Here is a 26,316-nt window from a genome sequence, read left to right as displayed (position 1 = left end):
TTTCGAGACAGGGTTTCTCTGTGTAGTTTTGCGCTTTTCCTGGAGCTCACTTGGTAGCCCAGGCTGGCCTCGAACTCACAGAGATCTGCCTGGCTCTGCTTCCTGAGTGCTGGGATTAAAGGCATGCGCTACCACTGCCCGGCTATAAGAAGATATCTTTAAAAATATATACCATAAAGTGGTTACTCTAGTGGCAGAAACTACCACACCCATCTTCCTACATAGTAACCCATTCCCCCAGGGAAATAGCAATTATCCACTCATATATCAAAGCTCATGATACAACACACCGCTATTAACTCCAGTCCTCGTGTTATGCATTAGATCTTTCACTGCTAGCAAATGTACCTTTGGAATGCACTCAGTGATGGAGCACTTGACCAGCATGCATAAGGTTCAATGCCCAGGTGAGACAAAAGAAACTTTTCAGCGTCTTCATATCTGTCCTGTTTCCATTGGTGAAGCAGAGGATCGTGGGAGACAGAAGGTCCAGTTAAAAGTCACTAGGCTGAGGCACCCTGACCACCCACTTTCCCATTGCAAACGCTTAATCTGTGTCTTGGGCTCCCTCTTGTGGCTATAGTGGGGGAAAAATCCTCTAAAGTAGGTGTGGCGTGTCCCATCAAACCCCTCCCGCCCCGCCCGCCCCTCCCGCCCCGCCCACCCTGCCCTCCGCCCCAGTCCGTCCTGTAGCCGTCAGGTTCAAACAATACAACTAATGCAAGCGACCCTGCAGTGAGTCAGTCACACACAAAAAGACAGAAAAGTGAGAGAGAGACTTGCCAGGAAGAAGAAAGCTTGAGGTGGATGGAAGAAAGCGGGGTCTTGAAACTGCTAAAGTCGTGTGTGTGTGTGTGTGTGTGTGTGTGTGTGTGTGTGTGTGTGTGCTCAGTGGATTTTGTAAATGTGGTGATCTGGCAAATACTTTTCCAGTATCCTGGTATCGATCCATCAGTATACAGATAACCCTGTCCTGGATACATTTGTATTCTTGCAGACAGACGGGAGGCAGATAGGAAGCCACAGGAACAGTACAGGAGTCCTTCTTACCATTGTAGTGATTCATTGCAGCTCATCAGCCACTGTCAACCATAGAATACTGAATGGAAAATTCCAGAAGTAAACAGACTGTATCTTTTCAATCATGTGCCTCTCTGAGTAGTTTGATGAAGTCTTGCTCAAAGTAATACTCCGTCCAAAACAATGCTAATAGTATGTGTTAGGGGGAAAACCCCATTCTCCATCACTTTATTACAGTGTTTTACAGGTGTCCTGTTTTATTTTTGGTGATGACTGCTAATCCTTGTGCCTGGTTTATAAACTGAGCTTTGTGGTACGGGTGCAGGCACACAGTATATATATAGAACTCAATACTCTGTGTGGTTTCAGGCATCTGCTGGGTGCCTTGAAATGAATTCTCCACAGATGGCAGGCTGCTGTGAGCTTGTTCACAGTCTTCTTAAACTGATCAGAAAAAATGAGACAGTTGAGCAGCTTGCACAGAAGACCTAGAGGGCCACAGACCTGCAGTGAGTACAGCACGCTGGGTCCTGAGTAAAGGGGTAGGAGAGAAGGCACCAGTGTTGACTCCAGATCGTGTGGAACTCTTTCAGTCTCTGCAGTTACTCTGAGAGAAGTGGCAAGTAACACAGACTGCCCCAAGTTGAAGATACTTCCAGCAATGAGTCTTTCACCTAGACTTCCATTATAAGGCTGAACTACTCAAACAAGAGATCTGTCTTTCCAGTCATCTCCAAACGGTCCTAGCCAACTCCCTCAGCAGCCTCCAGCCCCTTCCCTCTAGATTATCATGGCTAACAGCTCTATAATGAATTGACTCCTGAATGCCTATCTTGTCAGGGGCAGAGGGGTGTCTCATAGGGCTCCTCACCATATGTGGCACAGTGACCCCCGAGTTCTGCAGTGCATACCTCGCAGATCTGTGCATAGTGTTCCTGACATACTCTGTGTGTGTGTGTGTGTGTGTGTGTGTGTCTTTAGCTTGTGTCTCTTCTGTTATTTCACTGGGTAATAAGATGTCTTAACTCTCTCCTCTCACGTGAGGGACAGGATAGCGTTAGAAGCACCCAGAAGAGGAACAGAAACACAGCAGCTTCAATGTCAATCTTAATAAAGAAAACGAGTTGCTACAAAGGGCCAGGAAACTGTGACGGGGTTTTAGATACCAGACTGCAACTATGTACAGTCACTGAGATCACATGAGGAACTGCAGCCCAGCTGGCTCGTTGTCCCGGGAGCTCCCACAGCCAGCACAGTAATTATAGATCTACTGGGTGATTACCATGCAGCCTCAGAGTCCAAAGCGATAATAGCAGGGTTCCAAACACAGGCACTAGGCAATAACTGGAGACATGGTGATGATCACAGCTCAGAGACAGAGGGTGTCCCTGAAATGCTGAGCCTCAGGATGCCCAGGATAGCCCCACCAGTCACACAGCCTCAGAGGTTCCCTAACATTGAATGATTATTTTTTTCCCCTTTTTTATGTAGTTCTTGGAATTGAACCTAGCTCCTTACTTACAGATATCAAGGACTCTGCTACTCGGCCATGTCCCTAACTTCTCCCTGGTGGAGTCTATGCAGGTGTCCTGCTGAGCCATGCCCCTAACCCCTGGCTGGAGGATTCGAGGCAGGGGCTCTACCACTGAGCCACGCCCCCAGCCCCTCACTGGGGGACTCTAAGCAGATGTTCTATCACTGAACCACGCCCCCAGCCCCTCACTGGGGGAGTCTAGGCAGGGGCTCTACCACTGAGCCACGCCTTTGGCTCCTCCTCCCCCGCCACATGTCTCTTCCTCACATTCAATCTTTTTGTTTTGTTTTGTTTAACCAGGGCTATCTGTATGGCCATGGATTTAAAAGTATCCACTGGTTTCATATCTAGAATCCACTTATGTCCAGTAATAAAGCTGAATGAACTATTGTTTACTTGTTTGAGACAGAGTCTCACTCTGTAGTGCAGGCTGGCCTGGAACTATGCGGACCAGGCTGGCCTTGCCACTTCAGTGTTGGGATACAGTGTGCAGCTATGTCTAGCTGAATAACTACTGATACATGCCACAACATAAATCAACCTAAAAACACTATGCCAGGTGAAAAAGCCAGTCATAAAAGACCACACAGAGTCTGTTCATAGGTTACTGGAAAATGTAAATCTCTAGACATCAAAACAGAATAGTCATTGCCAGGGACTCAAGAGGGGAGCATTTACAAGGGAACTCTGGGGAATTATAGACAATTCTAAATCTAGACTGTGATTATGGTTGAATAACTTTTTTTTTTTTTTTTTGGTTTTTCAAGACAGGGTTTTTCTGTGTAGTTTTGCACCTTTCCTGGAACTCACTTTGTAGACAAGGCTGGACTCGAACTCACAAAGATCCGCCTGTCTCTGTCTCCCAAGTGCTGGGATTAAAGGTGTGCGCCACCACCGCCCGGCGAATAACTTCTTAAATATACTACAAATGGGGCTGGGAGTTTAGCTCAATGGTAAAGCAATTGTTTAATATATCTGAGACCCTGGTTTGATTCTCTGTCTTTGTTCATGACTTAGTTACACACATGCAATGGTAAATTAATTATATAACTCAATAAAGCTGTTATTTAAAAAAAAAAAAAAGTATCCACTGGAGGCTCACCAGTATGTAAGTAACTGAAGGCAATGATACCTGTTCCCTCCCTGTAGAATCTGTAGCCAATTGAGATAAGATAGGGCATCACAAGCCCCTCCCCCATCTATAACTGACTGAGACAGGTCCAGACGTGTGTGGGGCCCAGCGCAGATGACCACTGCTGCTGTGAGATCCTGATTACAAGGTCATCTAAGGGCTTTCTAAAGCCAAGTCCCCCAAAGCAGAGATGTTGTTGGCATGGCGGCCACAACTGTGGTTCCTACAACAGGAACACAGTGGCTTGGGGAGACTGTCCATTGTGAAGTCTCTTCCAGGTGTCAGTAGCTGAATTGGTGACTTTTTTTTTTTAGCAGGCACGAGGGATTTAAAGCAGCCACAACATTCACGCTGATAGCTGAGGAAGCAGCTGTTTGATTGACAGCCCCCATGGTTCCCCAGGGAGTGGCTGTCTACCTCCAGTGAGCTGCCAGAGGCCTGGCCGCAGTGTCACTTACAGACGGGCGGGATGCTGGGCTTGGTACCCAAGAAGATAAATCTGGACTTTCTGATCCAGCCTTTGTCGTTGTCCTTCCTGGGACCGTCACCCATCCTGCTCCCAGGAAGCTGCTGATATATGTAGGCACAAGGAAAATGTCTAGACAGCTGCCAATCACGCAGCTAATTTGCTGGTAGCTGAGGGAAAACATTATGGTAGGGTGGTTGAAAAGATCTGACGTGGAAGTAATTAGTCATCTTCAGTAAACTTTATCTAAGAGAAGTTAACCTCCAACCAGTACCCTGGGGGGGGGGGGGGGGGCTGAGTTCTCCAGATCTGTCTTGATTCCCAGCATTTCTTTTTTCCTTTCCTCTGAGTCTGCTAGGCCCTGTGTTCAGAAATGATGGGAATATAAGTCTTTCTAACAGTTCCTGGTGCCGGGGAAAACCGTTTTTCTTTTCTGTTTCCTTGCGGCAGGGGTGATGCTGATCTGAGTGGCCTGTGCAGCCACGTGGGGACATGGGGACATCTAGGCCTGGGATGCTGCCGGGGACCATGTCTGGGTTTGTGGTCCTACGCAACCAGAGTCTGTGTTGATGTTCATGGCCCTAGTTGCCACCAAGGGCCACAAGGATGCCCAGCTTTGGGGCTACTACCTGTGGCCACGTTGGGGTCCGAGGGACCATGCCACTGAGTAACTGTGCTCTCACCTGTGGCCATGGTGTCATCTGTACCCAAGCGACTGCCGGGAGCCATGTCTGGGTCTGTGGCCCTGCTGCAGCCAGGATCTATGTCAATGTCCGTGGCTCCATTCACCACCAAAGGCAGTCCAGATGCGTGGGGTCTGGGCTGACACCTGAGGCCATGTTGGTGCCAGAGGGTCATACTGCCACCAGGACCATGTAGATCAGGGTAGCCAGCAATTGCTACCTCGAGCCATCTTGACATCTGGACCCGAGCTGTGGCCAGGGGCCATGTCTAGGTCCATAGCCCTGCTGCAGCCAGGATTTCAGCATCCACATAACTGTTATGCCCAGATCGAGGGGGACCCCCAAAAGACCACCACCACGGAGATTGAATCCCACATGTAAAAGCAAAGAGCCTTTATTTAAAGCTCCAGAGTTTGGTCCCTGTGTCTGATGAAGCGGTGAGAGCAGATAGCCCTGAACTCAGGTGGGGCAGAGTTTTTATCATAGCAGAGGTTGGGATGAGGAGATTTCCAGGGCCCAGGACCCTGACTGGCTGACAATTGTCTAGGAGTATCTGTAAAACAGAAAATAGGTGTATGCTAGACTCCAGGACATCTGGCCACCTTATCTAATGGTTGGAATGTTTGGGATGTCAGGTGCTTCCTCACCTCTGGGTAGATTCCTGGGTGGTATCAGCTTAAAGCTTTTCCTGGATCTGGGTGTTGCCTGCCAGTAAGCCTGTCACAGAAGCTGTGTCTAGGCCCCTAAGCCTGTCATGGCTGCTGTGTGGTCAAGCTATTTTGGGGCCCCTTCACATAATAAGCTGAGTGTCCTGCATATAGTTGCTAACTCCAGGTCCAAGTGTTCTGATGCCCTTCTCTGGCCTCTGCACACATGCACAGGCACACAGACAGTGCACACATGTGCCTATGCACTCACACAGACACATCACACATAAATTAAAAAACATAAAACTTTAACAGAAAGATTAAAAGGAAGGGAACTTTGTCACTTGTGCCAACAAGGATAAATCCAGAAGACATTATGTTATGTAAAATATGTCAGGCCTCTCTCTGGCTTCCTTTGGGTCATTTTGAGTGAGGGTTGGGTAGGGAGACAGAGTCTCACTCTGTAGTCCCAGCTGCCCCTGAAATCCTGAGTTCAATCTCCGGGACCTATATGGTGGAAGGAGAAAATGTTCCTGTTGACCTTCACATGTATGCTCTGGGACATGTATTCCCTCTATACACACACATACACACACACACACAATAAATAAATAAATAAATAAATAAATAAATAAATAAATAAATAAATAAATGTAATAAAATAGCTCTTTGAAGAAACAAGGATTTTGTAAAGGGCTGAGGCTGGCGTGGTGGCATGTATTTGTTTGTAATCCCAGCATTGGGGAGGTAGAGGCAGAAGGATCAAGAGTTCAAGGTCATCTTTAGCTACATGAGACCTTGTCTAGAGGGGGAAGAGAAATGATTGCAAAGATGTTAGGCAGCTCTTGAAATCTAAATAAAGGCTGAGGGATGAGGCCACGAGGACAGACGTGGTGGTTTATGCCTCTAGTCCCAACACTCAGGAGGGTGAGGAAGGGGGGTGGTCGGGATTTCAGAGGCAGCTGGAACTACAGCGTGAGACCCTGCCTCACTCAAAATGACTCAAAGGAAGCAAGACAGAGGATACAGAACCAAATGGAACATCCTAGTGTGGAAGATGCTCATGTTTAGGGCTGGGGGTGTAACTCAGATGTTTGAGTCCTTGCCCAGCAAGCACAAAGCCCTGGGTTTCATCCCAAGCACCACGTACGTAAATTAGGTGTGGTGATACATACAGGTAAATCCCAGCACTACAGAGGTGAAGGCAGGAGGGTCAGAAGTTCAAGGTCAGCCTGAACTCCATGAGATACTGCTTCAAGGTAGGAATGCAAGAATGGAGGGAGAGAGGAAGGGGCAGAAGGGAGGAAGGAGGGAGAAAAGGAAGAAAGGGAAGGAGGGGAGAGAAGGAGGTGAGGAAGGGGGAACTGGCAACTAGGAACACCATTGTTCCTTGTAAGGGGGAGCCTTAGCTCCCCTCAGAGCAGTCCCACACAGGACCCTAAGATAGGTGGAGTCCAGAACTGACTCTAAAGAAAACACTCAATATGTAGGAACAGTGGGCAAGCAAGGACTTTGGCTTCCATAAAAGGAGGCAGAGCAAGACTTCCCACTGAGCCCCAGATGGATGGAACCTTCTTTCCAAACAGGAAAAGAACGTCTATGCACAGAACCAAAGATGGCAACCCATGCTCGCTCTCTCTGTCTCTGTGCCCACCAGCCAAGGTGATACCTTAAATAAAAGCTCCTGCTCCTCCTGCCTGCCTGCCCACACACTTTCTGCCAGGTGCCCAGAGAAGATTTTTTTTTAGTAACTAAAAGACTGACAGACTTGTGGGTGAGAAGGTTGAGCTCTTCAACATTTCAATATGCAAATTTTTCAAACATAAAGGTTGAAAGAATTTGCCAGGGACTATCTGCTCATACCCTGCTTGAGTTCTTCCAATAGCAGCTTACCCTGCTTGGTTTTAAAATAGAACGTCTTTTTGAATTCTTTGATAATTTCATACTTGCATACAATGTATTTTGATCGTACCTACTGTCTCTCCTCCCCTAACTTCTCTCAGATCCATCCTTCACCTCTTCTAACTTCGAGTCCTCTTGTTTTGCATTTAATAACCTTCAGAGCCCAATTTGCACTGCTCACATACTCGTCTATATAGGGGTATACCCTGGAGCTTGGTGGACTTACTAGGTGCCACACCCTTAAAGAAAGCTGACTCTCCCTCTCCCAGAAGCCATCAATTGCCAACAGTTCCTCAGCTGGAAGGGGAGCGGGTGAGCCCCTACACCTCCATGCTGGGTTGTCAGCTGGCTTGACCCTGCTCAGGCATTCACAGCCTCTGTTGAGTTCACGAATACAGCAGTCCTGTTGTGTCCAGAAGAAACTGGTTTGTTCAATCTTCCCTGGCCTCTGGCTCTTAGAATCTTTCTGTCTCCTCTTCCACGAGGATGATCCTTTGGCCTTGGAGAATGAGTGTGATAGAGACATCCCATTTATGGCTGAGCATTCCACACTCACTTATTCTCTGCATTTTAATCAGTTGCAATTTTTCTGCCTTAACTGTCATCCACTATACAAAAGAACTTCTCTATTGAGGTCTGAGAGTCACACTAATCAATGAGTATAGAGATGGAAATTGAGAGAGCAGTTTGATAGATACAATGCCCATGTCTTAGTTAGGGTTTCTGTTGCTGTGATAAAATACCATGACCAAAATCAACTTGGGGAAGAAAGTGTTTATCTTAAGTTTACCCTTTCAGGTAACAATCCATCAATAGAGAAGTCAAGGCAGGAAGGGAAGTGTAGAGAAATGCCTACTAGCTTGCTCCTTGTGACTCACTCAGTCTGCTTTCTCACACAAATCAGGATTACCTACCCAGGGGTGGCTCTGCTTACAGTGATCTGGGCCCTCCCATGTCAATCATTTATCAAGACAATACCCCATAGATCTGCCTATAGGCCGATCCAACAGAAGCATTTTCTTAATTAAGATCCCCTCTTCCCAGCTATGTCTAGGTTTGTGTCAAGTTAACAAAAATCAAACCAGTCCAGTCCAGTTAGCAGAATAATAGCAGCAGGGCCTGAAAGCTCCTCCATAAGTTCCTGGCCAGATTTACAGTACCAGATGTGAGCTCCTTTCCAAGAATATTGCTGCTCGGTTACGCTTGTGAATGCGTGTATTTCTGTTAGGTAAAAGCTGAGCTCTAGAACTCCTGTGTCCTGAGAAGACATTGCAGTTTCATTTCTCTGGATATAACTCTTTCATTTAATCATGCAGGTTTGTCCTTTCATTGCTGTTGATTATTGGTTTTGCCCATGTTTGAGACCAAATAGCAAAACATTTTTATGTAACTTATACTTATTGCACAGTGTGGGTTGGGGCGTGTGAGGGTCAGAGGACAACTTGAGTGAGGCAGTGGGTTTCGAGAGCTGAACTCAGGTTGTCAGCCTTGTCAACAAGCGTCCTTACCCACCGAGCCATCTCACTGGCCCACCACTGTTTTAAGGTGGGTAATTTGGTGGCTGTGGTATCTTCATATGTTCCCTAACTTCAAGATAAAGTCATCACCCTGAAAGGAGATCCCATCCCCTTAGATTCCCCGGCCGGCAGCTCTCAAAATCAGCGACCTGCTTCTGTTAGCCAAGGATTTTGACATACATGGACTTGTATGCCCTTCAACTTTGTGTGTTTGTATTCTCTCACCCATGATAGCCACCCATGTCCCAGGTATTGATACTTCATCCCATTTTTGGCTGAATAATGTTCATTTTTGTGGGATGCTGGGGTGGAACCCGAGGTCTCACACATGCTAGGCAAGTGCACTACCGCTGAGCCACACTCTCGGCACCTCACTGGGGCATTCTAGGCAAGCGATTTATTACTGAGCTACATCCCTAATCCCCTTTCCTTTTATTTTGAGACAGCGTTTCACTAAATTTCCTAGGCAGATCTTTCGATCACTCCATAGCTCAAGCTACCCTTGACCTTTTATCCCCTCCTGTCTCAATCTTCTGAATAGTTGGGCTGACAGATCTGTACCACTATATTAGGCTAAATAATATTCCATTGCATGGTCATACCACCTTTTGCTTACCCATTCGTACAGTGATGGGTTATTTCTAATAATCTTTCCAACTTCCTTGTGGAACCCAAGAGTTACAGGGTTAAGCTGTGGGGACACACATCCTCTCTACTACCCCTTGGATTTGTGTGATGGTGACCAGATGGCTTCACATTCACTGAACATCTGTTTTCTCAAATACAGAACAGCAGGAATGACTGTGTCTGACTCACAGGATGGGTGTGAAGGTCGAGAGAGTTGATCTATGGTGAGTGTCCGTGGCACTGGAATAACTGTTAACTCTTTTCACTGTTAAGAAAACTGAAGCTTTTGTGCAGCCAAGTCACAAATGCACTGAGAGGGAGTCAGATTTCAACCCCCACACATGTCCTACATACAGACCTAGTCCCTCCTCTTCTTACTCCTGTTTTTCTTCTTCTTCCTCCTCCTCCTCATCATCCTCTTCTTCATCCTTCTTCTTCTTTGTCCCTCCTCCTTTTCTTTTTCCCTACCCCTCCTCTTCCTCTTCCCTCCTCCTTCTTCTCCTTTTTTCTTCTTCTTTTGGAAGTCCTCCCCCCCCCCCCCCGCCAGAAACATCTCAGAAGCCATAATAATGGTGACAGCAGCTGAAGAAATGATGTTGTCAGAAAGGAGTAAGAGACATAATAAAGTGCGCACAATAGTATACCCAGTCATGAAAAAGAAATGAGGACTGATGTGTCTCTGTTCTACTTTGCTTCTCCGTTGCTGTGATAAAATGCTGACCCAAAACCCCTTGGGAAGGAAAGGGTTTATTTGGCTTACAAGCTGAAGTCCATCATGGAGGGAAACCAGGGCAGGAACTCAGATGGGAACCTGGAGGCAGGAGCTGAAGCAGAGACCATGGAGGAGTACTGCTTACTGGCTTGCTCTCCATGGCATACTCAGTTTGCTTTCATATTGTGACGGTTTGAAAGAAAATGGCTCCCAAAGGGAGAGGCAATATTAGGAGGTGTGGCCTTATCGGAGGAAGGGCTTTGCAGGGGCATAGCCTCCTCATGGGATCAGGTCCTGAGACAGAGAAGGGGTGCCTGCCGGTGCAAGAAAAACTTCTGACCACCAAGTAGATTACATTCAAGTGTCTCCAAAAAGCTGGAGCCATCTTTATTTACACGTTAACAGAGTTTTTCTTACCAGGGTTACATAATAAGACCAGTTTTATTATTGGTTCCTATTTTTGACTTTTAAGAAATACAACCAAAAAATAAATAAATAAATAAAAATCGCCGGGAGATGGTGGTGCACGCCTTTAATCCCAGCACTCGGGAGGCAGAGCCAGGCGGATCTCTGTGAGTTCGAGGCCAGTCTGAGCTACCAAGTGAGTTCCAGGAAAGGTGCAAAGTTACACAGAGAAACCCTGTCTCAAAAAACCGTGAGGGGGGCGGGAGGGGGGAGAACAAGGGAATCTGTGCCTGTATGTAGAACTTAATTGTATTGCAAAATAAAAATTTAAAAAAACAAAAAAACAAAAACAACAACAACAACAACAAAAAAGGAAATACATTATATTTTAAGAAATACATCACAATCGTTGTGAAAGCCCTATTTGTTCCCCTTTATGCTTCCCCAATTACACTTTCCTACCCCCTACATAACCTTATTCTAGACATAAAGTTCAGCATTTTCGCAGGATTAACTAAATATCGAGCCAGACACATCCTGCTCTTACAACACTTATGTCAACTGGAAGCTACTTGTAGTAACAAAGTTAAAAAGTAACAGACATGGGTACAATGCTTTAAGGACAACAATATTCAAACCCAAATAATTCTTTCATGTCTGCCAGATTTGCTTTTCTACAAGAGGGCCCCATGTCTCAATCTCTGTAAAAGGCAGACTTTGATAAGGCACTCTTTTCCCATCCCACTACACCATACTTCTTCCACCAATATAAGCTCCTGTGTACGGTAGAGATGAATCTTTCCAGCCCATATTTTACATTGCATTTTTCCTATTGGAATAGACTAGATCTCATCATTGATTCTACATGATTGGTTTCCAGGGAACTTAGTCTCAACAGTTGGCACTATGTGTATTCCTGAGGCTTTTTCCCTATTTGTGTATGCATGCCTTACTCTCTCTTTCAGAACTGTGAGACATGATTAATGTTCCAAGTGTTGTTTTCTCAAATGTACCTGTCTCTGTTGGGTCAGAAAAGCTCCCAGGATTAGCAGTTGTAGTTAGTAATCCCAGATAAGATATTTGAGAAACCAGAGCTAGTGGGAGCTCATGGACTCTGAACTGACAGCTGAGGAACTTGCATGGGACTGAACTAGGCCCTCTGAATGTGGGTGACAGTTGTGTGGCTTGGGCAGTTTGTGGAGCCCCTAGCAGTGGGACAAAGATTTATCCCTAGTGCATAAACTGGCTTTTTGGAACCCATTCCCTATGGAGGGATACCTTGTTCAGCCTTGATGCTGGGGGGAGGGGGGCTTGGTCCTGCCTCATCTTGATTTTTTTTTTTTTTTTTGGTTTTTCGAGACAGGGTTTCTCTGTATAGTTTTGGTGCCCGTCCTAGATCTCACTCTGTAGACCAGGCTGGCCTCAAATCACAGAGATCCGACTGACTCTGCCTCCCAAGTGCTGGGATTAAAGGCGTGCACCACCACCTGACTTTGTTGACTCCCAATAGGAGACCTTACCCTCTCTGAAGAGTAGGTGGAGGGTGGGGAGGAAGTGAAGAGGGAATTATAGTTGGTATGTAAATGAAAAAACTTTTAAATTTAATAAAAGGAAAGAAATACCCAGAAGGCAAACCCAGAGTCATAAAGCAGATTAACAGGGGACAGAAGGGGTAGAGAGTTACTTCTCTCTGGCGCAGAGCATTCTATGGGTCTGGGGAGATGGCTCCTACCACACAATGTGAGAACCTGAGTTCAGATCCCTAGAACCCATATAAGCTGGGCAGGGTAGCATGTGTCTACAATCCCAGGGCTCTCACAGCAGGAGAGGAGATGGAAACAAGAGAGTGCCTGGAGGCTCATGGGTGAGCTAGCCTGGTGTACACAGCTAGCCTGGTGTACACAGCAGCAAACAAAGTGGAAGGCAAGGACCAACACCTGAACTCGTCTTCTGGCCCCCACACGTGTGTTGTGACAGGTGTACATTCACACTCAAATGCGTGCACGTCAAGCACACACACACACACACACACACACACACACACACACACACAATAATAATAATGTGCACATGGAGATCAGAGGATACATTTTAGGAGCTCGGTTCTCAGCTTCTACCTTTTTGAGGCAGGGTCCCTCTTTTTTCTGCCATGCTTTGTACTCCGGTCTATCTGGTTCACAAACTTCCAAGTGATTCCCATAACTCTGTGTCTCCTCTCACAGTAGGAATACTAGGATTTCACTTGCATCCCACCACAGCATCTGGTTGTTTTTTTGTTTTTGTTTTTGTTTTTTTTTACAAGGGTCCCGGGCATTCAACTCAGGCCTTTAGGCTTGCAAGGCAAGTGCTTTCACCCACTGAGTCATCTCTCTGGTCCTGAAAAATACTTAGGAGATAGCAATGCTAGCAAGAAGCTGATAGAACATCCTATCTCAAAACTGCTGGCTGATACTGAGGAGCCTACTTGAGAATCTCCCCTGATAAAGGGGATTGGGTGTTGCCATTCCTTCCTCCCCCAAATCAGCTCTGGTGTGGCTTCCTCTCACATTCTGGGCTTCTAACCAATATTTATTTATGTATTTGTATATTTATTTATTTATTTCCTTCTTTCATTCTTTTTTGTTTCTTTTTTTTATGCAAAGTCTCTCTGTGTAGTCCCAGACTGTCCTCAAACTTGACATGTAGACTAGTAGGCTGGTCTTGAACTTACAGACATCTGCCTGCCCCTGCCTCCCAAGGGTTGAGATTAAGAACATGTGCTACCACGCCCAACACAATATTTCCTATAGAATTACTTCGTTGCCCTCTCCAATGAGCCTGCAAGGGAAATCAACAGAAAGAGTGGATGAGAAAGACAGAATGTGCATTTTAAAATCCAGGAACTGTTAGGTTTTACTGCCTCTCTCCTAGTTGGTGTCAAATCACGCCTGTCACGCTATAAATAAAATGATTTAATTTTTATCTCACCTGCTGGAGCTAACGCATCTGCAGCAAGGCCCACACATATTTCCTGCCAAGTTCCATTCAGAATCTTACTGCTGTGCTTGGAATCACCCCAGCAGCTTCTGATGCCTGGAAATAAACTCTGAACTCCCCACCACCACACTTTAGAACACTGCAGAGCTCACTCTGCCTGTTCCCAGACCCGCGCTTTAGCAGTTCTCCAGCTCACTCCAACCAGCCCTCACCGAAATACCCTCAGAGTCTTCAGCCCTGTACTGGGCCTTTGCATTTGCTCTTACAAGCCTGACAGCCACTAACTATAGCTTCTTCTCATGCTCCCTGTACCACCTTTTGTTTCTACCTCAGAGTACCTCTCCTGTTCAGCAGTTAACAGCTCTTGTTGCTCTTTCAGAGGACCTGGGTTCAGTACCCAGAGGACCTGGGTTCAGTTCCCAGGACATACATTACGTCTCACAGTCCGTAATTCCAGTTTCAGGGGATCTGATGCTTGGGTACTGCACACACATGGTGCTCATACATACACACAGGCAAAACACTCATACATATAAATCAATTAAAAAAAAACTTTTGGGGCTGGAGAGATGGCTCAGTGGTTAAGAGCACTGGCTGCTCTTCCAGAGGTCCTGAGTTCAATTCCCAGCAACCACATAGTAGCTCACAACCATCTGTAATGAGATCTGGTGCCCTCTTCTGGCCTGCAAGGACACATGCAGACAGAACACTAAGCATAATAAATAAATAAATCTTTTTAAAAAAAAAAAAAACTTTTTAAACACTTCCTCTAGTTATTCCAAATAAAATGTCTCCCTCATGGTGCCCCATCAGACCTCCATATCCACGTTCTATCATCTTTCTTTCCAATGTGTAGTCACGGGGGAGGATTGTATGTTGTCCCCAACCCATCACCACCACGGCCAGACTGAGCGAGGCACAGTCACTTTTTAATTCTACTTCTGAAATGTATATCATGACACTTACCCAGCAGGGAAGATACCATGATCACAAAGGTGGTTTTCCCAGGGTGAGGTTTATCCATTACACTCTAGATGTGCTGGCCCCTGCAGTTTCCCCAAATTTGGGAAACTTGACTGCATACTTTGTGGTAGTAAGGGACTGTGTTCTCACTCTCCTCTAGAAAATAAGTAAATAAATTTACATCATGAATCCCATCCCTGAATGAAATGGCATTTAAAAGTGGTACCTTTCTCAGTGATTGGTTTTAGATGAAGTGATGAGGGTTCTCTCTCTCTCTCTCTCTCTCTCTCTCTCTCTCTCTCTCTCTCTCTCTCTCTCTTCTTCCATTTCTTGCTCTCCTCACTATGTGAGGACATACTAGGATAGCTACATATCTGAAGTCTGAAAGACAACTTTCATAACATTCTAGAATTTTCCCCATCAGAGACATGGCAGCCCTTTGTGGCAGCCCACAGAGAGTGTCAGTCAGGAAAGTTAAATATGGAGGCCCTGTGAGACTCTTTTTTTTTTTTTTTTTAAACTGCTCGGCCATTAGCTCAGGCCTACCACTGACTAGCTCTTACACTTAAACTCAGCCCATTTCTGTTAATCTATATGTTGTCACATGTTCCATGGCTTTATCTGTGTGTCACTACATGCTGCTCTCTGGATGGCAGGATGGTGTCTCCTCACTCAGCCTTCCTCCTCCCATTATTTTCCTTCCTTGTCTACTTATCCCGCCTGTACTTCCTGCCTGGCTACTGGCCAATCAGCATTTTATTAAACCAGTATCCAAAAGCATTATCTCCCTGTGAGACTCTTTACAAAATGGTCTCTTAACAGGGCCAGTCTTGTGCAGACCCATTGCAGGTAACGAATCTACTGCAAGCTCGTGATTACATTGGCTGTGTCATATGCAGAAGGTAGTAGGTCATGGCCCTTCCCTCCCTGTCTTATACCTCTCATCTTCTTTCTTCCTCCTCATCTGTAATGGTCCCTAAGCCCTAGAGCAATGGTTCTCAACCTATGGGTCATGACCCTTTTAGGGATTGGACAACAGTTTCACAGTGGTCACATGCCAGATATTCTGCATATTAGATGTTTATATTACTATTCATAACAATATCAAAATTATAGTTATGAAGTGGCAATAAAAATAATTTTATGGTTGGGTCACCACAACATGAGGAACTGTATTAAAGGATCATAGAATTAGGAAGGTTGAGAACTGTGGCCCAGAGGGAAAGGTATGAAAGTCTTGTTGAAGGATGAACTCAGCTGTCACTTATTTTCAACATCTTATACAGCCACAAGTTTCTGCATTCACCGCTGTTTACTGCAAAGACAAGTTTCTTTGATTAACTATGTACAGGTATAAATATATCTAGACGGTAGTTTGATGTTATGTCAACTTAGCTGAAAAACAGTACTAAGTCCCCTCCGAGAGCAAGTGAGTTCCTGACTAGATTTATAGTAGCAAGGGTAGATTCCCTCCTGTGAGGCATGCCTCAAATTCAATCAGAGAGTTATTGGTTATCCCAGCAAAAGTCATGCCTCTATCACACAAAAAGACTGATCTCACCAGGCAGGTTGGTGGTGTAGTTTGTAAATTTCATACCCTCTCTGATGAGTTATTGGCTGTTGATAAATTGTGTGAGAGAGGGAGCCATTGCTCTGAGTTCTGAATCTACTGGTGAGTTTACCAGGCTCCAGTAGATACTTCTAAGCAGACGATGACACAGACACCAATGGTTAAACTCTGAGTCTCCAAATAAAACCAGAAGACATGAATGGAAGAAAGGGATCTATGTGGAGGAGGGAATTTAACAAGAGCGGCAGAGAGATAAAAGAGGGTGGGTGGGAATGAAGGTGATCATGATGTAATATATACATGTATGGAATTGTCAAATAACAGATTTAATTAACTAAAAATAAAACAAAAAAAGGAGTAGATTTAGAGGACCATATGGAAACCATGCAGTCTAGAGACTTCTATAACACAAAGAGGAAGGATCCCAAGGAACTCCTGAGAGAAGTGTCTCTCAAATCTCCACATCTGAGGTTGAAACATTCCAAGACAATTAAGCCGGCGGCCACATCGCAAGGGACCCTGGTTGCAGTTTTGGATAGTACCACTAGATGTCAGTATTCAGTGTGCCCTCTTTGTAAGGCCAAAATGGCAATCTTGGAGGCTAAAATCCTGTGAAGGGGATACTTTTGAGTTCCTAAGGGATGATCTATGCAAGATCTCTATTACTGCAAACCAAATACCTTACAGGAAGTCATCTACAGTTCAGACAGTGAGGTAAACATCTCCCTTCAGAACCAGTGGATTCCTGACCAACAGACCTCGTATATGAATCATGTATTTTCAGTCTATATGTTTGTCTTTGTTTCAGTCTAAATGGTGTTTGTTTGTGCCTTGACATCTTGAGGTCTTGAAAACTCTGTAGTGGACTAACTATCTTTCTAGACATGACAAACACTCATCTGTTACGATTTCTAATCTTGGTTGTCAACTTGATTGGACTTGGGCTCAACTAAGACACCCACCTGTCTGAGGCAGGTTCATTTCCTGTGACAGTGATAAAATGTTCTGAAAAAAGCAATTTGAGGGAGAAAGGGGTCATTTGGCTCACGCTTCCAGGTTGCAATCCATCATTGTGGGGAAGTTAAGGCAGCGGGAACAGAGCAAAGAGCAGTCAATTAATAAATGAACGCTCGTGTTCAACTCACTTTCTCCATGTTTATACAACCCAGGATCCTCTCTATTCAGGAACCAGTGCCACCCATAGTGGCAGAGCTTGGCATTTAATCAAGATAACCCCTCGATGGCATGTCCAGGGTTCAGCCTGATCTAGACAGTCCATTATTGAGATGCCTTTCATAGACGATTCTATGTGTCAAGATAGATTGTGTCAAGTTGATAATTAAAAATATGCATCCAGGGGTTGGGGATTTAGCTCAGTGGTAGAGGGCTTGCCTAGCAAACACAAGGCCCTGGGTTCGGTCCTCAGCTCTGGAAAAAAAAATATATATATGCATCCAGAGTGTGTTTCCTAGAAGCATTAGAAGGGGAAGACTCTCGCCCAGAGTGGCGCATTTTGGTGCTCAGATAAAGAGACCCGAGAGAAGAGCGGGATGGCTTTTGCCTGCCTGCTTAAGCCTTGGCCGGCAAGTGTATCTACACTGTTGTTGCTGCCTCTGCAGCCAGCCATCCTGTGCTGACACCAGAGCCCAGATTGTCCCATCTTCCAGTGCGGACTGAAGGTCAGTGGCCCTCCAGGAATCCTCTAGGCCTTCAACACTAGATTAAGACAGCTGAGGCATCCAGCTTTGTGGCCTGAGCAGCTACTGGGCTCTCACCCTCTCTAATGTTCAGACAGCCATGGTTGGACTACCTAGTCCATATTGTGTGAAGCAATCTAATAAAGTCCCTATATAATATCCATTCTTGAGACCCTGTCCCAAAAACCAAAATGAAAAATAAAAAGCCATTCTGTCAATTCTGTTCCTCTAAGTAAACATGGCTAACATGTCTGTGATTGTGGTTTCCCTATACAGCCCACACAATCTAGAATCCACCCCCAAACCCATACACACCATCCACCCACACTTCTGTTGGGCCCATCATGCTCTGGGTAATTATTCTCTGACCTCAGCACTCCAAGAAAGGTACCAGGCATTAAAGACAACCTGTTCTCAGAGCCACTGAAACTGTTAACATTAACTAATTCTAACCTTGATTTCACAAAACACAATAATGTCTCTTGCTCACCAATTCTCCTTATTCCCAGTGCCTCCTGACCAGCCCTGTGCTTCTCTGTGCGTTTCTGTGTGGCACTGCATGCCTCCTTGTCTATGAAAAGCTGCTCTTTCAATGGATTTTCTCTTCTTATCTATTGGTTTCATCATATCTATATTTGAAAACATCTTGATGCCTGAGTAAAAGGAGAGATTAGGATGTGGGTCGCTGATGTTTGGGAGTGGGAAGGATGCCACTGTGAGCATTGGACCAGGCCACCTTTGCAGGGCTCACAGAGGGCTCAATGCAGAGTCTATGTGTGGCAAAGAGGCAGCTGCCTAGAAATGAGAACAGCCAGAAGGCTGCCTGAGGGAGAGATTGGCCCCAGGGGAGTCATGGTAAGCAAGAGCATAAAGGGGCAGAGCAGGACAGCAAGAGTGAGCGCATCACGCACAAGGATTGGAAGTACCATGGAGACAGATTCAAGGAGGATCAAAACTCCTCCTAACCAGAGTCCTGACATCATCCAAGTTTTCTTTCTCACTTGGAGATGCTTTCTGCACAGGTGAGCCACTCCTTAGTCGCCTGTCATGCTCCTGCAGATGATGAGATGGAGACAGAGCCACAGAGACACATTTCCTTAACCAAGCCTGAAGATGATACGCAACCTTTGCAACCTTCCAACCCTAGAGACTAGCCACAAGGTCACGCCTGAAGAAGAGGGACAGCAGGACACAGGTGTGGCACCTGACTGGAATGCTGTTTTCCAGTGATACAGAAAACAAGGAGGGGCTGAGCATGTAACTCAGCTGGTAGAGCGCTCACCTAGCATGCACGCAGCCCTGGGTTTGAGCCCCAGCACCACATAAAACTGGGTGTGGTAGTGTACACCTGTAATCCTAGAATTCAGGAGGTGGAGACAAGAGGTTTAGAAGTGCAAGGTCACTCTTTGCTGTATAGCAAGTTTGAGGGAGGCCCGACTGGACTACTTGAAACTGTGTCTCGAAACAGAAGAAAAAGAAGGAAGGAAGGAAGGGAGGAAGGAAGGAAGGAAGGAAGGAAGGAAGGAAGGAAGGAAGGAGTCTTATTACCCAAAACAGATCATAAGCATGTCATGGCAGATTCAGCAGGACTCCAACTACCCCACAGAATGCTTGTGGTGATGTTTTATTTGTGCTCTAACAAATAAAGCTTGCCTGGGGAACAGAGGACAAAGCCAGCCACTATATTAAACATAGAGGTCAGGCAATGGTAGCACACACCTTTAATCCTAGCATTCGGGAGGCAGAGACTCATCCGGATCACTGTGAGTTCAAGGCCACACTGGGAAAAGAGCCAGGCGTGGTGGCACAGGCCTTTAATCCCAGCACTAGTCAACCATAGAGATCTGGAGGTCTGTATAGACAGACAGGAAGTGATAGAGCTGCGTGGAAAGAGGAAGTGATGTAGCTGGGCTAAGAGAGGAAGTAAGATGGCAGGGCACAGAAAGGTATATAAGATGTGAATATACAGGAAGTAGATATCTTAGGCTGAGGATTTCCTAGCAGTAAGAACTTGTGGCTGGCTTATTCTATTCTGATCTTTCGGCTTTCACTCCAAATATCTGGCTCTGGGTTTTGTTTTTTTTGTTTGTTTGTTTTTGTTTTGTTTTGTTTTTATTAATAAGACCTTTTAAGATTTATGTTACAGGGCTGGAGAGATGGCTCAGTGGTTAAGAGCACTGGCTGCTCTTCCAGAGAACCCAAGTTAAATTCTCAGCACCTACCTGGCAACTCACAACTGTCTGTAACTCCAGTTCCAGGGAACCCGACACCCGTGGCAAAACACCAATGCACATAAAATAAAGTTAAATTAAAAAAAAAATTTTTAAAAAAGATTCGTGTTACAGATGCTTTCGTGAATTAAATCTAAGATGCACTCACCCGTTCCAGGGGCTCATGCTGTAAAGGCTTATCTCCAGCTGGAGGCCCTGTTTAGGGAGGCCGTGGAATCTTTAGGAGGGGTCTAACAGACAGAAGTACTAGGTACAGACCCTTCAAGGTTGTACGTGACTCCTATTTTCTCTCTGCTTCCTGGTCTACCTGTGGGACAGCCTCTTGCTCCAGCCACCATGAACTGACCTCCACAATGTCTTCTCTGCCATGATGGACTAAAACCCTCCGACACCAAGCCAGAATAAATTGTTCCTCCTTTTAAGTTGTCTCTGCCAGGTATTTTGGTCATGGGGATACAAAAATAGCTAATGCAGATGATGCTTAGGATGTACACAAAATCCATACAACCCCTTTCCCATTTAAGTGATGACTTCTTGCCTGATACATGTGCCCTCCTGTAAATTAGATGCATTAACACACCAAATCATACACACCCAAAGTACAGCTAGCCCATTTCCTTTTTTCTGCTCCTAACTCTGTTACAGATTTTTAGTTTGGGGTGGAGGATAAGTGCATAAAAATATATTCGACCGTGAAAGTGCAAATCCAGGATGAAGCTCCACAAAGTCCATTCCTAATAGCTACTCTAATTATGTAGAAGTTCACTGAGAAGTATGGACCTTGGGTGTGGTTAATTTTTATGTGTGATATTTTTCTATTTGTAAGGTTTTATAACAAAGCTAACAAAATGGAAAGAGCATAGTAACCCAAATGTCTTAGTCAAGGTTACGATTGCTGTGATGAAACACCATGACCAAAGGAACTTGGGGAAGAAAGGGGGTTTGGGCTTACTCTTCGACATCTCTGTTCATTATCGAAGGAATTCAGGACAGGAACTCAAGAAGGGCAGGAACCTGGAGGCAGGAGCTGACACAGAGGCCATGGAGGGGTACTGCTTACCAGCTTGCTCCCCATGACTTACTCACCCTGCTTTCTTACAGAACTCAGGACCACCAGCACAGGGATGGCACCACTCACAATGGGCTGGACCCTCCCTTATCAATCACTAATTAAGAAAATGTCCTACATCTGTAGGCTTGCTTACATCCCCATCTTATGGAGGCATTTTCTTTTTTTTTAAAGATTTATTTATTTATTATGTATACAGTGTTCTGTCTGCATGTACACCTGCAGGCCAGTAGACGGCACCGGATCTCATTACAGATGGTTGTGAGCCACCTTGTGGGTGCTGGGAATTGAACTCAGGACCTCAAGAAGAACAGCCAGTGCTCTTAACCTTTGAGTCATCTCTCCAGCCCCGGAGGCATTTTCTTAGTTGAGGTTCCCTCCTTTCAGATGACTTTAGCTCATGTCAAGTGAACATAAAATGTCAAGTGAACACCAAGTAAATCCAAATCTCATGAGACCTTCTTTCTTCCTTCCATCTTTTCTTTTCTTTTTTTTTTCTTTCTGACAGTCTCCTGTAGCCCAGATTGGCCTTGAACTATGTACCCAAGAATGACCTTGAATTTCTGATCCTCTTGCTTCTGCCTCCCACGTGCTGACATTACAGGCATACACCAACATGCCCAATTATGAGATGCTAGGTGTTGAACACAAGGCCTGGTATATGCTAGGCTAGTACTATTGCCCAGCCATGTAAATTTGGGAGTTTTGTGTACAAGTGTTTTGCCTGCTTGTACATACATACGCTACATACACACCTTGCCCTCAAGGGTCAGAAGAGGGCTTCAGATTCCCTAGGATTGGATTTACAGAAGGCTGCAAGCTACCATGGGGAAGCTGGGAATTGAACCCAGATCCTTTGCAAGAGCTAAAACTGCTCCTAACCACTGAACCATCTCTCCAGTCTGTACATTATTTTATTAAAATGTATTGCATCATTTTCCCCTGGATTTCCTTGTTCTATCCAAGTCTCCTCCCTCTAACTGAAAAATTTTATTTATTTATTTATTTATTTATTTTGGTTTTTCGAGACAGTTTCTCTGTGTAGCTTTGCGCCTTTCCTGGAACTCGCTTTGGAGCCCAGGCTGGCCTCGAACTCAGAGATCTGCCTGCCTCTGCCTCCCAGTGCTGGGATTGAAGGCGTGTGCCACCACCGCCTGGCTGAAAGATTTTTATTTTATCCCTTCCCCATGTGAGGGGTGGGGGATGGGGGTGTATGCTAATGCCTTGAAGACCAGAAGTGTTGGACCCCTTGAAGCTGGAGTTACAGGTGAGTGTGAGACATCTGGTATAGGTGCTAGGAACTGAACTCAGGTCCTGTGGAAGAAACAGCCAGCCTTTTTTATTGCTGACCTTTCTCTCTAGGCTTTATTTATTTTTATATTTTGCAGTGATATATTGTGTACCCTAATAAACTTGCCTGAGGATCAGAGGACAGAGCCAGCCACTAGATTAAACATAGAGGTCAGGCAGTGGTGGCACATACCTTTATTCCCAGCACTTGAGATCTCATGCCTTTGCTTGGGAAGCACATATACTTTTAATCCCAGGACATAATATGGCAGGGCAGAGAAAGGTATGTAAGGCATGAGGAAACAGGAACTCACTCTCTTTAGGCTGAGGATTTTTTTTTTTTTTTTTTTTTTTGGTTTTTCGAGACAGGGTTTCTCTGTGTAGCTTTGCGCCTTTCCTGGAACTCACTTGGTAGCCCAGGCTGGCCTCGAACTCACAGAGATCCTCTGAGGATTTTATAGAGGTAGGAAGTAGTGGCTGACTGTTCTGCTGCTCTGCTCTTTTGGCTTTCACCCTGATATCTGGCTCTGAGTTTTTAATTCAAAGACCATCTAAGATTCCAACAACAATATTTATTCATTTGTTATGTATATACGGGTATACACATGCCCTAACATGTATGTGGAGGTCAGAAGACAATGTGTGGACGTCTGTGAAAGGAATTCCCAAGGACAAGTTCTCAGCACAAAGGAGATTTATTTGCCCCAGAGGGACAGAGAGCAGGAAATAAGAAACAAAGACAGGTGATAGAGGACTAAGGAACAGGAGAAGGGAATAAGGGAAAGAGGGTTTTGGTATTTGTGCTCCAGTGACAAAGGACTGCCTCTGAATAGAGAGGAGACAGACATGGCCCATAGGCAAATGGCAGTTTATAAAGGTAAAAGGGGTAAACCTGTGTTAGAATGAGGTGTTTAATTTTAATTGGGCATGTTGATTGGGGTAGCCAAAAGGGGGCTTCTGATTGCTGGACTTCAATACTTTAATAGCTGGATGTTGGTAGTCGGCCTCAGGAGGAGGAAGTGTCCAAATAAGGAACTAGCCCTTGGTGTCCAGCTTTAGGATTGTAATCTAAAGGTTTTTAGCAAGGCGGAGGGGATGCGGGAGAAGGGCAAGGCCCGCCAGAGCCGTGCTCGCCATGCTGGAGCTGGCCGGAGTCCCTGCAGTCTGTTCTCTCCTTAAACCACATGGGTCCCAAGGATGGAGCTCAGGTCCTCAGGCTTGGCGGCAAGCACTTTTACCTGATGAGCCGTGTCACTGGTCCCTAATCTCCTTTTACAAGGACTCCACTTGTGATAGGCGTCCATTCTTGTGACCTCATTTTACTTCAGTCGTCTCCTTAAAGACACAACCGCATCTGAGAAACTGGGGCCTGGGGTTTCAATAAGGAATTTGTGACGGTGAACACACATCATCCAGAACACGCTCTTACTCGGTGTGGATTACCTCTGACCTCTGATCCCCATAATGTGTGTCCTCCTTGTGCCTGGAGCAATGCAAGCCGCTTGATCGGCCTCAGAGTCACTTAGCTGTTAAGCTCCACACTGAAATACTCCCCCTGTGGGAAAGTAGGAGGCTCATGAAACCCACAAGAAACTTACAAGAAAGACTTACGGGGTCTCCCTCCGAGGTTCTTGTAGAGATCAGCAATTGATGGAGGAGAGGAAGCTGGTCAGTGGAACTGTCTGGAAGATATCCAGGCATCTCCAGGGATGCCAGTTTTGTGAGGCATCCATCACCCATGCCGGGATGGACTCTGCAGTGGCACAGCTGCCCAAGTCTCCCATGCTCCTGTGAGTAGCCCCAGTAAGTTCGCTGGTTCACCAGGCTGATTTGGATGGAACCATTCCACTGCCCGTCTCTACCCGCCCTCCCCTGGGTGGATAGAAAGAGACTCCGGAGTGAAGTAATGCAACGGGGCTGCTTTCCTGATGGTCTTTGAATGGAGGACATCAAAATGACGTGAGCAGAAGATGAAGGTGGGGAGGAGGAAGAAGAGACAAGAAGACTCCCAGGAGTCCACAGGGCTGACCCCAGCTAAGACTCCTGGCAGTGGTGGAGAAGGTACCTGAACTAATCATCTACTGTGATCAGATCGGTGACCACCCTAACTGTCATCAGAGAGCCTTTGCCCAGTAACTAATGGAAGCAGATGCAGAGATCCACAGCCAAGCACTGGGCGGAGGAGCTCCGGAAGTCCTCCTGAGGATAGGGAGGAGGGATTGTGTGAGCCAAGCGGGCCAAGGTCATGATGGAGAAGCCCACGGAGACAGCTGGCCTGAGCTCCGAGGGAGCGCATGGACTCTAGGCTGGCAGTTGGGGAGCCTGCATAGGATGACAGAGGCCTTCTGCACGTGTCTGTGACAATTGTGTGGTTTGGTCTGTTTGTAAGGCTCTAAGAGTGGGATCTGTCCCTGTCACTTGGCTGGCTTTGGGGAACCTGTTCCTCATGCTGGATTACCTCGCTCAGCCTTTATGCAGGGGGAGGAGCTAGGTCCTACCTCAACTTGACTGCTAAACTACATTCAAGCCCATGGGAGGCCTGCCCCTATCTGAATGGAGATGGAGGAGGAGTGGATCCGGAGGGGCGTAGATGGGAGTTGGGGAGAGGGAAGGGGAGGAAAGGAAGGAGGGGAAACTCTGGTCGGTATGTAAAATAAATGAAAAAAAAGTTAATAAAATAAAAAGAGAGAGACCAGAGCTGCACTTGTGTTAAAGATTAAGGCCAAAGGACATAACTTGGAGAGTGTGAATTAAAAGGCTGCAAACCAGAACTCCAGAGCCCAATTATCTTGGGTTATTTTTATTCCCTTTGAAAGCAATCCACCGGCTAGCCACCCCCGTGTCTGACCTAACACCCTGTGACTATCAAAACCTTTAAATATTATTGTCAGAACTGAATTGAACTGTTGGACATCCAGCTGATATCAGAACTAGGATTCCAGGTGGAGGAAATAAATTATTAAACGGTTTCATGTAGCAATGTGGGAAATGAGATCTGCCTGGATATTAAAAGATATGATGAAAAGAAAGCCCTTAAAAATTTATTCTTAGCATACCACCAGCTTCCACCAACCCAAAAGCTAAGAATAGCATCATATAGCAACTGGAACCTATAGCAAGGATTTCCCCCACTTTGCCATAACCCATTTACCTGTGGCTCCCACCAATGTCTTTTGGCAAATATTTGATTTATGACTTTTATTTCTGTAACTAACAAAATCTCATGGAACTATTTTTATAGCAGAGTATGGCTTTTTTTTTTTTTTGGCAGGAGAGGACCTGAATCTGTGTTCCTGGATCATGCCTACTCATATATGTTTCCTTAATAAGCTATCACTTCTTCCCTTTGGGGTAAGGAGTGTGTTTCGGAGGTAAGGGTTGTGGTTTTACCTTAACATCAACAGTAGTGGGCACTAAGGAAAGCAGCCATTCTTTTTTTTTTTTTTTTTTTTTTTTTTTTGGTTTTTCGAGACAGGGTTTCTCTGTGTAGCTTTGCGCCTTTCCTGGAATTCGCTTTGGAGACCAGGCTCGAACTCACAGAGATCCGCCTGCCTCTGCCTCCTGAGTGCTGGGATTAAAGGCGTGCGCCACCACTGCCCGAAAGCAGCCATTCTTGAAAGACTGGTCAAAAGGGAAAAGGGCTCCCCAAGAGCTTCCATTGACAAAGATTCCAGCTACTTTCCTGGCTAGACGTCAGGGAGAACTGTGGTGATAAGACCAGAGGACATAGCCAGCCACTAGATTAAAAATAGAGGCCAGGCAGTGGTGGCATATGCCTTTAATCCTAGCACTTGGAAGGCAGAGATTCATCTGGATCTCTGTGAGTTCAAAGCCACCCTAGACTATACAAGATTACTCCAGTCTAACAGAGAAAC

General features: G+C 45.7%; 1 protein-coding gene and 1 non-coding gene across 2 annotated transcripts in view; one reads left to right on the top strand and one right to left on the bottom strand.

Annotated features, from left to right (window-relative positions):
- Lair1 (leukocyte associated immunoglobulin like receptor 1) overlaps nucleotides 1–5,010 on the bottom strand; it is a 43,241-nt gene extending 38,231 nt beyond the window's left edge. The window contains exon 1 of the mRNA XM_059253781.1: nucleotides 4,782–5,010. Coding sequence (XP_059109764.1) covers nucleotides 4,782–5,010 — 229 coding nt within the window. The remainder of the gene's footprint in view (nucleotides 1–4,781) is intronic.
- Nucleotides 5,011–14,579: 9,569 nt separating this feature from the next.
- Nucleotides 14,580–14,743, top strand: LOC131903095 (U1 spliceosomal RNA). Its single transcript, XR_009377352.1, has one exon. It is a non-coding gene; the product is annotated as a U1 spliceosomal RNA (small nuclear RNA).
- Nucleotides 14,744–26,316: the final 11,573 nt, after the last annotated feature.

The sequence above is a fragment of the Peromyscus eremicus genome, chromosome 1 (assembly GCF_949786415.1).
Source record: "Peromyscus eremicus chromosome 1, PerEre_H2_v1, whole genome shotgun sequence".
Classification (NCBI taxonomy): domain Eukaryota; kingdom Metazoa; phylum Chordata; class Mammalia; order Rodentia; family Cricetidae; genus Peromyscus; species Peromyscus eremicus.
The sequence above is the reverse complement of the archived record's forward strand: the minus strand, read 5'-3'. Positions and strand labels throughout refer to the sequence as shown.